This window comes from Thunnus albacares, chromosome 8 (genome assembly GCF_914725855.1).
Source record: "Thunnus albacares chromosome 8, fThuAlb1.1, whole genome shotgun sequence".
Classification (NCBI taxonomy): domain Eukaryota; kingdom Metazoa; phylum Chordata; class Actinopteri; order Scombriformes; family Scombridae; genus Thunnus; species Thunnus albacares.
The window spans coordinates 18,756,038-18,771,498 of NC_058113.1; the positions used below are offsets into that span (position 1 = coordinate 18,756,038).

Below are 15,461 nucleotides of genomic sequence, written 5' to 3' on the forward strand. Positions count from 1 at the left end.
TGGAATATTTCTCTTAATAAAAGAATGTCATACATTAAATAACATTTAACTTATTTTATTTATTTTATAGCAACGTAGAAACATCACATTCAAACACAAAGGGGCGTTTACCTATTTCCGGTGTTGCCAGGTTTTGTTTCACTAAAGCCTCACTACTGTTCAGTTTCTCGGAAGCACGAAGAGGACAATAATAGGGCTGGTCATTGAATACCAGAGTATGTTAAAGACTAAAATACTGAATGTACGAATGTGATGATAAAACTGCTGTAAGCGAAAGTCGGGAACCTTTTGAAACGTTTAGTGGTTACATGTCCTGAAAGTGTCAAACATGGCAACCTAGACTTTCTTCACCATTGTATTTGAAGCGGGAACGGGAGGTCCTACGAAATACCGGAGTTAAAAGTTTATTACATCGGACTAAACTGTTGTAAAAGCCGCTTACCAGCTGGCAGCCAGTTAACAAACATGCGAATATAGTTGTGGAGCCATCTAAGTTAAATACAAAGGAACAAAACTTTAGCAAAGCAGCTAAGTTAACCGACAAAACTCTAACGTCCGCTAAGGAAATGAGACTGAACGGTAAGTCACCATTTAAATGTTACTGTCAGTTAACCGTTTAAATATCTGCGGAACAGTAAACGCCCAATATTAGCTAACTAACGTTACACTCTTCGTCCAATACTATCGATGCTGTTATTTTTGCTTCAGTCTTTGTTTTCGTAACAGCTATTTTGTAAATACCTTTTCTTTATTTACACACAGCGGACAGACATGGACTGACTGGGGTATGTTGACTCAAGCCAAGAAGGCAAGAAAAAACTATTTTCTCAATGAAAGAGAATAAAATGAAGCCAAAACGCATCCAGAGGCATACCGGGCCCAGCTGGCAAGGTAATGTTATTGTTTATTTCATTGTTATACCAACAGGGTATTTGTTATTATCAATCCTCAGCTACAGGCTACACTAATGAATAAAGGAAGCTTTATTGATCCTTACAAATTCACTTGTTACAGCCGCTCAAAATTACTACTAACTAACAAATTAATCGACTAATCATTGTAGGTCTAATACAATATTAAGCCAACAGAGTAGGGTACTTTATGTGTAATTTTAAATGTAATAGGTTTAACAGTTTCTGTGTAAAAGTGAATCAATTTATAAAGAGTTTAACGTTTCTTATTTTAACCAGCAGCTGAAAAAAACATAAGCAATTGATGAAAAGCAGTCAACTATTTGCATTGTAGAAGCCTTATCTATTGAAAGTTGTGCATTTGACTTGATAAACGACTAATTAATCAGATAGTAAAATGAATGGATTAATGTGCTGTTGATGAGCAAGTAGATTAACCCCTGGAATTGATCATCTCTCATTCTCATTCTGTGACTTTATTGATTGTCTTTCAGGAAAAGGTGGCACTAGTGGCGACAAGACAACACTGTCCCAGGCGACGGCAGCAGTGCGTGTCCACCATCAGTCCCAAGTCAAACCTTTTGCTGGGAAAGTATTTTACCTTGACCTGCCATCAAACAGGATAGTAGAGAAACTGGAGAGCGACATCAAAGAGCTCGGAGGGGTGAGACAAAAACTGGTTCTTTTTTTGTCTGGCAGAAAGCTTAAAATCATTGTCATTTCTCATGTGACAAAACACATCTATGATTAAGACATTTAGTTTGGAGACAATTATTCATAACACACAATGTTGTCATAATTTTTGCTCACTAATTTTTGCTCAGCCCTGCAGATTTCATCAGGCTTAACCTCCCCCATTGCTTTCTTATTTGCATTTGATATCTGACTCTTTTGTTTCCTAGCTTTGTGTTATGTTATGTAGAGGCTGCCATAAACAAGCTCTTGAACTATGCTGATTCTCTATCTTCATTATGATATAGAATAAAACGGCTGGGTATTGTTTGAAATTTTACAATTTTGGTGCCAATACGATATCTGAGTTATAGTACTGATACTATACTGATACTTTTGGTACCTTATTTTATCAAATAAAATGTAATTTTCCATTTGACAAAACAAGCGCTAAATGTTGGCACAAAACACAAGCAGCCCTACAAGAACTTTACTTGCATAAAATAGTCGACACAAATCTGAAACTATCGGCTTAAAGAATAAGTAAAGATTATACATCTTACTAGACATTCAATGCCAGCTTTTTGTACATGACAGTTATTCTCTATGCTATGGACTAGGGCTGATACTAACGATTATTGTCATTATTAATGATCTTTTCTCGATTAATCAATTAGTTGGTTGGTCCATAAACTGTCAGAAAATTGTATAAAATATTGACCGCTGTTTCCCAGAGGCCAAGCATACATCCTCAAAATTGTTGTTTTTTCCCAACCAACAGTCCACAATCCAAAGATATTCAGTTTATTATCTTAGAGGACTAAAGAAACCAGAAAATATTCACATTTGAGAAGCCGGAACAAGAGAATTTGGACGTTGTTTTTCTTAAAAAATGATTAATAGATATCAAAATAGTTGGCATTTAATTTAATAGTTGGCAACTAATTGATTAATTGACTAATTGTTGCAGCTCTACTATGGACACATTTTGTTTAGTATCAAAAATGGATTTAGGTTGGATACCCAGACCTGTAAGAAACTGTTAACATACTTTATACTATCATACTACCATAAAGGTCTCTGTGACTTTCCCATAAACCTCATCTAATTTTTCTTTTTTCTGCCACCCAGACTGTTGAGAAGTTCTTCAGCAAGGAAATAAAGTATCTGGTATCCAACAAGAGGGAAGCTAGATATGTGCAGTGCCTCAGGCAGGACTCGCCGGTCCCCAGTCCGGAATCCGGACAGAGTTCACCTCACCCTCGCTCAAACCCTCACCGGCCTGGGAGCCACGGTGACAACATCAAAAGCCGGTCTCAGGGCCAAACAGACGCAGTGAGTTCACTTTCATTGTTTCATTAACCATGATGCAGATGATCTTTTTAGGTCTTGCCAATGCTCTTTCATTTCTAGATCATTTTACTAGTGATTCATATCATAAATGTTCATGAAATTATTTTGATTCTTCTTTGCCAGCTGTTTTTTGAGAGAATGTCCTTTTATATTTTTGATTGTTTTACTTTACAGTTTGTCACAAGCCGGGGGAAGTCTTTGGTGGAGAGAGTGGTGAAAGAGCAGGTTTGTTAAGTCAACACTAATGAGTTTACTAAGGCACTCTGCATTTAAATGGTATTCTTTAAAGACCCCTTTGCTTTTCTGTGCTAATAGACACTTGTTTGTTTTTAGGAGAGGGTACAAATGAACAAGATCCTGTCAAATGCTTTGGAGTGGGGTGTGAAAATTCTCTACATAGATGGTATGTTTCCATTTTGCTAAAATACATCAGCTATTATTTGCACTGTGTGACTTTGTTCTGTGTACGAGATGGTGCTAATTTTGTTTTGACCTAGTTTTTAAAAAAAAAAAACTATATGGTGCTTGCAGATGTAATGGCATATGTTCAGAAGAAAAAAAAGACCATTAGCGGCGAGTGTCCTGTCACCACTGCTGTCAAATCAAATGTAAGTTTACAAGTCCAAAATCTTTAACATCTTTTGTGTAAAAATGTTAGATTTTGGGGATTATTATCTTAACCATTATTGATTTAACATTATTATATTGTGTTTTTTAATACTTATTTTACTCTTCTTTACAGGTCAAAACTGAGCCAGCAACAAAGCAAGGCTTTCAGAAATGCAAAGGTAACGATCTTGTATAGGAGCTGCAATAACTACAGAGTCAGTTTTTTATTTCCAGGCATAAATGTTGTCTACTGTTCTTGATGCTTTGTCTACGCGCCCTAGTAGTCGAATGGTTACTGTGCATGACATATAACTGTAATGTCCCTGGTTCGACTCCAGTCAGGGACCTTTGTCGTACCATACCATGTCATACCATCTCTCTCCCCTTGTTTCATGTATGCTACTCCACGGCCCACTATCCAATGAAGGCAAAAATGTATAATGTTTTGTTTTGTTTTTTTGCAGGAGGCCGCATCAGTAAACCATTTGTCAAGGTTGAAGATTCAAGCAGGTAAGAGACAGTATAAAAGAGGCTGATGTCCACTTACTGTCTTTAAATTATTTATATCCATAGACTATAATATGGATGTTTCTTTCCCTCTCCTCAGACACTACCGTCCAATCTACCTCAACATGTCAAACATGCCTGAGTTAAACCTGAAGACGGTTCCTCCCTGCAGTCCCTTCTGTTTTGAGGATAAAGATCATCCAGGGAACAGACAGCGGGGATACAGGTATGGTGGCTCTCTCTGCTTTGCCTTGTGGATAATACATTATGTCACACTTATACAAGGGCTGCTTAAAACAAAAAATAACTCTTCTTCTACCTCAAAAATGTCACACATTTTAACCCCTGGAATATCCCACCTAACCTTCCTCTTAAGGAGCTTCAAAATTAGTTCAACTAACTAAAATCTCCAAATTTTTTAATTATTAAAAAAAAAAACTGCATCTGTTATTCTTTTCATGATATCTGTTCTCAATTAATGGTGTTGTCTTGTTTTTAATTCACATCTTGTGGTGAGATAACTAACTTACTAACACATTTTTTCCACACTGTTCAAAAACAATGTATTCTTCGTAAATGACTGTGCTTTGTTTGATTTTATACACATTAATCTCTAATTCAGTCTGACATATTTGGTATCTCATGAAATGTCGGGTTCTTGAGTAGAATTTAAAGTTCTGTGGGTTCGAAAAGCGCTTGTCTACACAATTTGAGCTGGTATTGCCGCCGAAGGGTCCATGGTTCATCGAGCTTGAATGAAAATTTGAAATGCAAACTGTTTTCATCTCGGTTTTGATTTTATTTGTTCCACCTCCTGGGTTCCTCCGATAACAGAGGCGCGAAAGCCTCAGCCAGTGAAGAGAGAGCACACGGCCGAAAGAAGAACAAAGACAAGAAACGAGGCGGCTACTGCGAGTGCTGCATGATCAAATATGAAAACCTTACAACAGTAAGTCTTCATATTTGTAGGTGTGAAAACTGTTAATACAATACTGTGCCAATAATACAATAATCTATTGCAAAAGCACCTATATGTGATTCAGATTATGTCTATTTAAACAAGAAAACTACAGAGCTTTCTAACATATTAAATAATTAGTCTTTTTATAGGTGTCTTCATTTATTTTGAAAGACTACACAGGAGGCTTTTCAATTTACCATAATAGTAATTTTGATCTCAGCACAATTAAAAATTAGAACAAGTTAACAAAGAACAGATGTTCTGATATTAAACTAATGTTTTAAATGTGTGAAAGGTAAACTGAGTCATACAAATCAAAAAAACTAGAAAAGCACCAAGCGTGTCTCTCAGCATCTGTTTTTTGAGTTTGACACAAGCTGAACATGATGCCTGATAAACTCAGTATTTAAATTTAATCATGAAAATGTTGCTCATGGTGAATGTTGTCTGATTTTATTTATTTGCTGTGAACAGTTTAACATGTGGCAGAAGGTTACATAAGGGAGAATATTTTTCTATAGCAGCTTGTGTGGTGGAGAAAATGGTGTGGTCTCTGGCCTCCACTGGACAGCTGTTATTGTCAATAATTTAACTGTTTTTGTTTTATTTTTATTTATTTTTTATTCAGCATCTAAAGAGTGATCGTCACAAGGCGTTCTCCAAGAGTAAGGAGTACTTTGTGGTGGACAGACTGGTTTCAACCATGCACTGCAACTTCATCCACATCAAAAGTAAAGATAAAAGGTAATTTTACAAAGTTCTTGTTTTTATTCCTTTGAAACCTCTGATATAAGTACATCTTCACAATAAAATAAATACATATAAATCTAATGTTTCTTCACCAAAGTTGTTTTAATGTATCTTGATCTGTTATCACTTTTTTCCAGCTTTCTACTCCACTCAACTCATCACATATTTTTCTTTGTTCCCATTAGACCAAAGTGCAGTGTTTCCTCTGTTCTGATTGCTCCTGGACCATGTGGGAAAACTGAGCTAAGGCACAGGGGAGATCTCGATACCACAGAGACTATTAAAGAGGAGCAACACCAAACTGTCGACGGACGACATGGGGAATCTTATTCAGGACACGCTTTAAAAATCAGTTCACTTCCTGGTTCTGCTCCTCTGATTCAGAGAGAGAACGACAGGAGCAACGTTTTCACTTCGTCAGACAGATCCAAGCACAAATCTCTTGCACGTAAACAACTGAGCAGACAGAATTCTTTGACTTCTTGCACTCAAAAAGCTGAGCAGTCTGACATTCCTCAGGAAAAGATGGAAACGGCTCCCTCTAGAGGTGAATGTTTTGCCTCTTTTCCCTCCAGAGTCACTCAGATTGACCCAGAGAGCCAAATATCTCAAACAGACATGAACAGCCCAACCTCACACTCTCATAATATTAACGGACAGAATGAATTACCCTTAGGATGCCTTAATGATACGACAAATCAACAAGAACAGTCTGATAAGAACAAGGATTCTTTACTGTTTGAGGCTTTCCAGGAGGGAAACATATTCTCTGAGAAAATGACTGGAAACAACCTCTCAGAGAGCGAAGGAAGAAGCCTTCCCACGCAAAGCTGCTCTCCAGTCCGGAAAATACAGAGGAGGGTGAGAGTCTATAAACGCAAAAGACGGAAATTGGACACACATGTTATGTGTCATGAAAGTGAAAAACCAAATGACATTCGTGATGACTCCATGCTGAAGCTTTGGGAGCTTTTCCAGTCAAGTGATGACATGGACATGGAGTTTCTGGGGTTTGAGGACTAGGAGGGAACTGAAGGGATAAACTGAATCATTATTGTCTTTCCAACACTTTAACCAAGCAGAGACAGAATGAACCACATTGGCTTATTTGCGATGTCAGGCAGCTGTTCTGTTTATGTGCTGTAGCTTTTTGTTTACAGCATAGATGTAAAACTTGAAAGGGGTAAAATACATGTCAACATTATAATTATCATTACAGTGGCTATAAAATGTACACTTTATGACATTTTGCACTTTTTCCACGTTGTAAAATTTAGTAGAAAATTTAACAATTTTCTTTGGTCTTTTTAAGTATGAACTCAACACAAAGAACCATCAAAATGGAGTGAAAAGTTACTCAAAACTATAATATCAATGATACTGTAAAATTAATCTACAAAATTTGGAGTCTTGTACAATCTCGGCTGTCTCAAAGCTTTAAAATCCTTCTTCAACTCCTCCTCTCTTTACCTATTTTCTTTGTGATAAAATTTGTTTCCATAACATGTACATTCAGTTTAAATAGAAATATCCATCTATTTACTTACTTTAGATTGTCTCAAGGCTGAAATCAACGTAGCATTTATTCTGACGTGTTAGACAGAAGAAATTGTGAATACTTTTTTGTCTTAACTGATGTAATTTACAGCAGAAATTAATGTAAAAATGCACAGTAAGTTCAGCCTTTAAAGTTTGAACATGCAACAGTTAATGCACATTGGTTCAAGGGAAAACGTTCTTTGAGACTCTGTGAACTGGGATAAAATCCTGCCCATAGATGATACTGCTGTATTGATCTATTGGATCTTCAATCTGACAATACCAACAAAATATATTTTTAAACAAATGAGTAAAATGTCACAGGGTTGAACACATTTTATTGCCACTAAAACTATTTTGTTTACATTGTTGTTCATAGTCTCAGCGTGCCGTCTTTTCACAAAACTGGATATTGTTCATTAAAAGCTGCAGCAGTGACAACATACACATTAATCTAAGGAAGGTAGACTTGTATCTTCCCAGACTTGGTAAACTGATTGTATTTGTACTATAAAATACATCTTTAGGTCGCAGATGTATTTTCATTTGACCTGCAGGTTGGATGTGTGGTACTTGACATTATTTGTGACATTTTAGGATTCTTCCTAAGTGCTGCACTTTTCAGGACCTGCCCTCATGCGCTTTTTCTGATGCATTAGTTCAGCCTCTCCCGTTTCCCTGCATTTAGTGCATTAGCATAGTGCCCTTGTTCTCCTGCACTGCTCGCAAATGGATGTACTGGGTCAAATGGGAGGCTGTGCCACTGGCATTAAGAAAAAGACACGAGCAACCATGTGTTCAACGGTACAAGAACAGCAATGCTGCAAATAAAAAGGCTAAAACCAATACTGAGTGCAAACATTATCGTTGTTCTTGCCCCTCTCATACTGATTAGAACCTGCAGCCACTGGGCTTTATGATTATACTGCACAAACTGAGAAAATACCTCTTACATACTACACCTGCCAACCATGAACACACTAAAGATATATTCTAACTTAAGGACTGGTTTGTCCATCCACCTACTGATCAATACCTGCTTATCTTGCATTGGATCGCAGGGTGTGAGAGGTGTCACACCCTCTGGACAGGTCTCCAGTCTGTCACAGGGCTAATACATAAGGACAGACAACCATTCACACTCACATGCACACCTATGGAAGGTATTTAGAGCCTAAGATTCATGTTTTCAGGCTGTAACACCAGAAGGAAACCCATACAGACACAAGGAGAAAATCAAAACTCCACACAGAAATGCTCACTGTTATAAATGTTAGTGACTCTTACTCATATTTGTCTACACACCAACTTCTTAAAAACACAAAAATGTGAGTTCATTTCTCCTTTTTACAGTAAGATGTTTTGAACAAACAAATGAAAAAACAAACAAAAAGACAGCGCGCCTGTTATGACATTAACTGGCTCTAAAATATTCAGACTTTATGTAACATTGTGCCAGATTGTGTTGAACTCTCGCCCCTGAGCCAAATCAGCTCCTTGAGTAAACAATCATTATGTCTGGTAAAAAAAAAAAAAAAAAAAATTCTCATCAACTCATTAAAACTGGAAGATTTAATGAGTTGATGACTTGCATAAACACTGGCATGTGGTTAAATAACACAGATCTTGTTGATGCCATCAACAGTTTATGGGGTTTTATGGACAAAGGAACAAATTGCACATGAAAGCCAAAGATATGAAAAAGAGACCTCATGTTGATGAGAAACAGCACAATAAACAGTTCACATGGTGCACTTCAGAGATAAATCTTGTATTGTTGCAGTACAAATAAGGGAATAAACAATTGTTTATAGAAATAACACTAACACACACATAATTCTCACATTTCCCATCATCCTTAAGGGGCAAACCTGGCTTTTTTGGAGACCTGAGAAATGACTGAGTGAGTCATGACGATAATAACAGGCAGAATTGGGCAGGGATGGCGCCCCTGCAGTAATTTAACATGGAGGGACGTGCAGAAGGCGGGCTTTGATGTCGGTCCAGTCGGCAGAAGGCCGGGCCCGCAGCTTTTCTCCATCCCGTCTCTACTGCTGCTCATATTTATGCATTAGGCGTTTCTGCAGTGAGCCGCTGGTTATTGATGTGTTTTAAGGAGGTGTCCCCACTCCTCTCCTCCCCTCCATCCATCCATCCCTCCCTCCCTCCTCTCTCTCTCTCTCTCTCTCTCTCTCTCTCTCTCTCTCTCTCTCTCTCTCTCTCTCTCTCTCTCTCTCCCTCTCTCTCTCCTCCCTGCCTCCTCCGTGCTGCTGATCCGCGGGGTCTCTGTGCGCTCAGACGCGCTTGGCGTTCAGACTCATAAGGACCCCGATGGCCCCCAACCAGAGGGACTGCGTTAACCAGACGACCATCCCCGGCTCCAAGCTCCCCTAGCGAAGGCAGGACCCTGCGATCCTGCTCCCGGAATACCGCATTGTTTTATAATTTCCATCGACAGAGAGAGAGAGAGAGAGAAAGGTGATGATGCTGATGATGCGCCCGCGATGGTGGATTTCCCTTTTGTGCGTCTATGGATTGATGCACGTCGGTCACCCGAGCAGTCCTAATTTCCGGAATGGTAACTGATGCTATTTTAGATATTACATTTATTATTATCGCGCAAATAAAGAGTTAAATCACAATAAATAGGCCTGTGTTTATATTTGTGTATCATACCCTCGGCTACTTCATGATTTATCTCTAAAATATGCATGCAGCCTATAGCTGTTTCATGTCATCAAAGGAAAAAGGACCGATCGACGTCTCAGATGGCGGTGTTTTGTGATGAACGGAGGGACAGGCGGGTAATGAAATCGGTGTTTTCCTCTCTGTGCAGGAGACGCCTTGTCGAGCTTGAAGGCTCTTCGTGATGCGGGAAGGTTCGTCGGGAAGGAGGACACGGTGCCTGTCCGCCTGCTCTACAGCAGACACAACCACAGCCAGACCACAGAGGATGAGCTCAGCACCAGAGTTAAAGCCAACTCCGGCTCCACACAGGTACACGGTGTTTTCAGTGTTGTCAGGACGGATGGACGGATGGATGGGTGGAGGAGGGACTACTGTATAGCCTACACAGAGGCTGATAGATGCCTTCAGGAGACATCTCTACTGTATGTTTCCACCTTGTTTATGTTTGCGTTGATTCATCTCCTCCTCTGCTCTTGTCCTTAGAGGGGAAATGAATAATTAGTTAATTACCAGCAAAACAGAAAAAGCTTGAACCATTTAGGCTGGAGCAGGCCGCACTAACTAATTAGACTGTCTGCAGGTGCTATATGGGTCATCACTGCCTTCACATGCAAGAAGAGACTACTCTGCCTTTAAACTGAAATATTCAGCTTAGTGAAATAACCTCTGTTGTTCTTGATTACACTGTACATTTAAAATCATTATCTAGTCATCTGGCTAATGTGGATCAGGATAATTAATAATTAAGTGATAACTTAATTCCTCCAAGAAACATCTTGTCTGTCGAGCTGGGTTTCTGTCCCAGCAGCTGTCTCACCTACAAGCTTATATCAGATCCCATTAAGAAAAATTGCTCACTTTCTTCATGAATGAAAGTGGTCAGAGGCTAACTGACTGATGCATTGGAATGGACGATATGAACCGCAGATTACAGCGTATCACAAACATATCGGTATCTATGATAAGTAAATTGCAATATAGAAATGCCAAAGGTGTTTTTAAATAGGACGTATCATGCACATTTACATGTCTATATTTTTATTCTGGGACTCTGCTGGAATATCTTTGCATGATTTACAGTTCAAAAAAACTCCTTATTTATCTTAAACTGGTTCTTTATACAGCCCCTCAGTTCAGCCTCTGCCTGAAACAGGCAGTTTTAGCTCCTATATCTTTATGACCCCCCTCTGCCAATGAGCCCACTCTGTTCTGATTGGTTAGCCCCTGGACGCAGCCCCTCCACAGCGATGGCTCTGGAGGCTACGTCAACAAACAGTAGTAGGAGGATTTCACTTCTTTTTCTTGTTCTTTGCTCAAAATGTCAGCTTCTCAAATACATCTGTACATGTTCGAGCCTGAATCCAATCCGGAATATGCGAGTGGACAACGTGAACATTAGCATTAGCAACAAAGGCTACGAAACGGATGGCTGTTTGTGGGCATGTGCAATCGATCTGACGTCATTTCGATGGGGAAGTAGACATTACTTTGCAAATGGAGCATTCTGAGCAGGCTGAAGCCCTGGCTTTCGACTTTTAGGGAGCATTTTTATGTACATTCACTTCAAAAAGCACGAGGTTATATATCACTGTTACACAGTTGTCCACCAGAAAGCGCTGACAAGTTTATGTTTGTTTCTTCTAGCTCAACACATATGGTCGCAATTCTTAAACAACCAAATTTCAGGAATCCTCATTAAAAATGTTGGTTTATTTTATGTTTATGTAAAAAAAAAACTCAGCTCAGCTGATATATCATAATTGTATTCTGTTAACTTTCCAATATCAAAATATTGGCCTCAAAATCACAGCATCATTCAGGCTCTATTAGCTGCAGATTTGCTCCAATAATCTGCAGGAAATGTGTCCTGGAGAGACCCCAAAAACAATAAATAAATGTATAAATATAATAAATGCATGGATGACTTTACAGTTAATACATATTATTTTGTACACTAGAGTAATAGTGTAGTAGGTAAAGTAGGATTTATATGGTTTAAACTTGTTTCACAGTATGCTTGGACTTGATCATCCACATCTGTCATCTAACAGACTTATACAGAAAGCTGTTGGTAGTTATCAGAAACACATGGGCACAACAATATAGTTTGGCAAGAAAGCCTACAAGAGCCATTTGGCTGTAGCGTCTGTGATAACTGATACAGTTCCACAATAATCATAATCACTGTAACTGTGTTCCCTGACTCAGTTCAGTGAAGCAGCATGTCTGCTGGGTTCATTTCAAGGGATGAGTCAATTAGCATTGTGCAAACCTGTCATGCGTTTTTAATTTGTGCGGCTTAGGCTTGTGTAGGCTAGCCTATTCAGGGCCCAGAGACTGGAGAGGGCTACAGATGGTAGCAGGCAGGGAGGTGTTAACCCTTTGTCTCTCTCACACCTCAGAGCTGCAGCCCGATGGGTAAACAAGCTAATAGGAGCCATCTGCCATCAGATACGATTTTAATATTTTCCTTTTGAAGCTGATACTAATCTCCATCACAGGTTTGTCACATGACACACTTTCCGTTAACTGGATTTTCTGCAGTGATGGTGAATGTTACAGTTGTTTTTGCTTTATAGATATAATCTTGATTTGCTCCGACGATGATGCCTAAAGGATCGATTTTTTTCATGATTCATTTCCCTTCACTGGAGCCAGTTAGGATGAGCATGCACCTCTCGTGTTTACACTCAAGGAGATGCATTAACTCAGTCTGATAAACGCAGGATAATTGTGTCCACTGATGGTTATTGAAATACTTGGCATACAAGGATTCAGCAACGGTCTCAAGTGATAAAACATGCGTCGCAAGTGAGCAGTAGATCCAGGATAGGAGGAGGAGACAGGCGATAGCATCCTTGATTTGATTTGCGTTCTGAGTCTCTTCTTATTCTCCGGAGAGTTGAAACTGCTCTGCAATCGTCCGTGATGTCACTCGAACGAAGTTTGATCAGTTATTGGCTGTTTTTAGATCAACAGCCTAAAAACAAACCTGTCAAATAGTTCTGAAAATGTGTGACACACAGGAAGTTATTTATAGGCTTCTGTTGCATCGCCTATTTCAGTCTCAGACACAAACAGCTACACCGCTGAATGAGCAGTTGGGAGTTCAGCAAAGTACTCATGTTGTTGTGGTGGAAAAACAAACGCTTCAAGTGGAATCAGTCTGTGTGTGTGTTGGTTTGTATGTTTGTGTGCTGCCTGTGTGTTTGTGTGTGTGTGCAGTGCTTTGACAGTCATACTTGGACAGTCATGAGTGGAAAATCAGGCCTGCTGTAAATCAGAAATCAATGTAAGAAGAGTCGGCGGTGGTCTCAGTCAAGCTGGGATGTGCTTTCATTAAACACAATTACTGGTACCTCCTCCCATCACGCATCCAATCCACCTGATTAGATATCAAGAGAAGTGTGCCATGGAAAGGGATTGCCCTTTATATGTGCGCACACACCCACACACCCTCATGCCCACTCATATATGCATTGAACAGGCTCACTCCTACAAACAATAGAGTCTCTGGTCACGAGGGACCTCATGGGCTAAGGTCGTCCTTGGGTGAGCACAGGGCCACCTCCTCAAACAGAAATAAAAAAAACAGACACACACACACACCCCTCCTCCCCTTATTGTCATGCAGTGTCCGGTCTGTAATGAAGCCCCTGGGCTGAGCCTGGGGGAAGGTGAGCTCCGGCTCTGGGACTCCCCTGGATCTGCACAGGAATGATTGTAGGGAGTTCTCATTGACCCGAGGGTTTGTAATGAAGCATGTACCATATGTGTCCAGCGCTGGGAATGAATCAGACCCTCCTCCAGCCAAATCAATCACACACAGTACAAGTCAGAGAAGAAGATGTGTGTATTTGTGAAGATATGTATAATTTCTGGGAGGCAAAAACATGGTAACTCCAGTATGGGTTGAGAAAATTTAATGACTCTTTTGTTTTGTTTAATTAATGTAAAAACAATCAATTTTTGTCTTATTTATTGCAAAATTGGAATTTCAGAGATGCTAGGTTTTCACAAAATAAATGCAATATAATATTCACATGCTTGTTCACGTCATGTGTGTCTGTAAGTGGACGACGATGAACTATATTGTTGATTTTTATCAAAAGCATTGCCGAAATTCAAATTCACATGAAGAAGACATCATGACGGCTTAATGAAAACTGCCTGATTCTTACTACTGATTGATGCTGAAAAAGACAATGAGGCCATCCATCAATGCAGATGAGAATTGATGCCTGCATATGATAATTCATTGATCCATGAATATGTTAATGGCTTTCTTTATTTTAACTTAATAGCCTGTCTTCTCTGCCTTTTTCAGGTGAACCATGTGGCTCAAGCAAGCTTTCAAGTCGACGCTTTTGGTCGAACATTCGTCTTGGATGTGGAACTGAATCAGTGAGTATTCACGTGTTAATGCTATTTATCTCTCTGTCTGTAGGTTGATGTGTAGCCATATTTCTAAACTTTCTTATTAAAGGATAAGGCTGGCTGTGCCGTAGACCTCCATTGTTGTCCAAAATTAAATACACGTCAGTGAGCCACACCGTTGCACTGGGTGACATGTTTCTTCACCCTGAAGACAATAGCTACCGTAGTTTGTTTAGAAATGGCTCCAAAGACTGATAATGGTGATCACATTTTCACTCTCAAGAGAGAAGTTCTTTGTATGGCATGGGCAGGAACACGGTTCTTGTACTGAAGTCCTTTGAGAACTTTACAGTGTAGCACAAAATCAAGAGGTTGTGATATGTAGCACATCAAGCTAGCAAAGCTCTGTAAACAGAACCGTGTTTCTCGCCCATGCTCAGTGGCGTCTGCCATACAAGAAACTGCTCTCCCGATAGTTACAATCTTATTGCTGTTATTACTCTTTGGAACCATTTCTAAACAAACTACCGCAGCCATTGCTTTCATGGTGAAGGAACATGTCACCCAGTGGCTCATTGACATGTTTTTAATAGTTTTCACATTCTTCACATTTTATAATACTTGTAATTAGGATCAGTTCATTGTTAGTTTGACTCTGCACATGAGATTTGTTGACATTAAGAAAAATATAGATGATCGCCATCCTTTTCCTTTAATCTTGCTATGGTACCTGTCAACCACACTAGTGTTTTGTGTAAATGAATGTGTGAGTTATTTCTAAATTTTCATGCATTACTTTAATATTAACGGTGCTTGTTGAAATGATCTCAGCAGGAGTCACAAGTCATTCTCTCTGGCCTCAACAGCACTTTAGTAGAAATTATGTGAAAGTAGTTAAAAGTCAATCTATAGGCACATATTGCTCGTTAAACTAATGTTGACTCCAGTGTTTTAACTGAAGTTGGTCATCATTTTACTGCTGGACATATTTTCCTGCCCTCTCCTGTGCTGTTTATTGCCTGTTTTTGGGAATGGACATAAATATCTCATGTTGGTGTGTGCTGAAGTGGGCCATTGTATGAATGAATGTATAT

The 15,461-nt window shown here is 39.2% G+C and overlaps 2 protein-coding genes across 3 annotated transcripts in view; both read left to right on the top strand.

Annotated features, from left to right (window-relative positions):
• Window positions 1–116: 116 nt before the first annotated feature.
• dbf4 (DBF4 zinc finger) lies at window positions 117–8,148 on the top strand. The gene is made up of 13 exons (XM_044360363.1): window positions 117–579; window positions 763–891; window positions 1,406–1,575; window positions 2,715–2,918; window positions 3,111–3,161; window positions 3,270–3,339; window positions 3,468–3,544; window positions 3,679–3,724; window positions 4,010–4,055; window positions 4,153–4,278; window positions 4,887–5,001; window positions 5,642–5,757; window positions 5,949–8,148. The coding sequence occupies exons 2-13, from the start codon at window positions 831–833 to the stop codon at window positions 6,784–6,786; spliced, it is 1,920 nt and encodes a 639-aa protein (XP_044216298.1). The 5' UTR covers window positions 117–579; window positions 763–830; the 3' UTR covers window positions 6,787–8,148.
• Window positions 8,149–9,548: 1,400 nt separating this feature from the next.
• Window positions 9,549–15,461, top strand: part of adam22 (ADAM metallopeptidase domain 22) — a 69,669-nt gene continuing 63,756 nt past the window's right edge. For both annotated transcript variants that reach the window (XM_044358901.1, XM_044358902.1), the window contains exons 1-3: window positions 9,549–9,880; window positions 10,139–10,299; window positions 14,318–14,394. In XM_044358901.1, coding sequence (XP_044214836.1) covers window positions 9,784–9,880; window positions 10,139–10,299; window positions 14,318–14,394 — 335 coding nt within the window. In that variant the 5' untranslated portion in view covers window positions 9,549–9,783. The remainder of the gene's footprint in view (window positions 9,881–10,138; window positions 10,300–14,317; window positions 14,395–15,461) is intronic.

Excerpts from the sequence above, each read along its gene's own strand:
- dbf4 (XM_044360363.1), top strand. The coding sequence starts at position 831 with ATGAAAGAGAATAAAATGAAGCCAAAACGCATCCAGAGGCATACCGGG. Across the intron at positions 4,056-4,152 it reads AAGGTTGAAGATTCAAGCAG|ACACTACCGTCCAATCTACC; the intron begins GTAAGAGACAGT and ends CCCTCTCCTCAG. Across the intron at positions 5,002-5,641 it reads AATATGAAAACCTTACAACA|CATCTAAAGAGTGATCGTCA; the intron begins GTAAGTCTTCAT and ends TTTTTTATTCAG.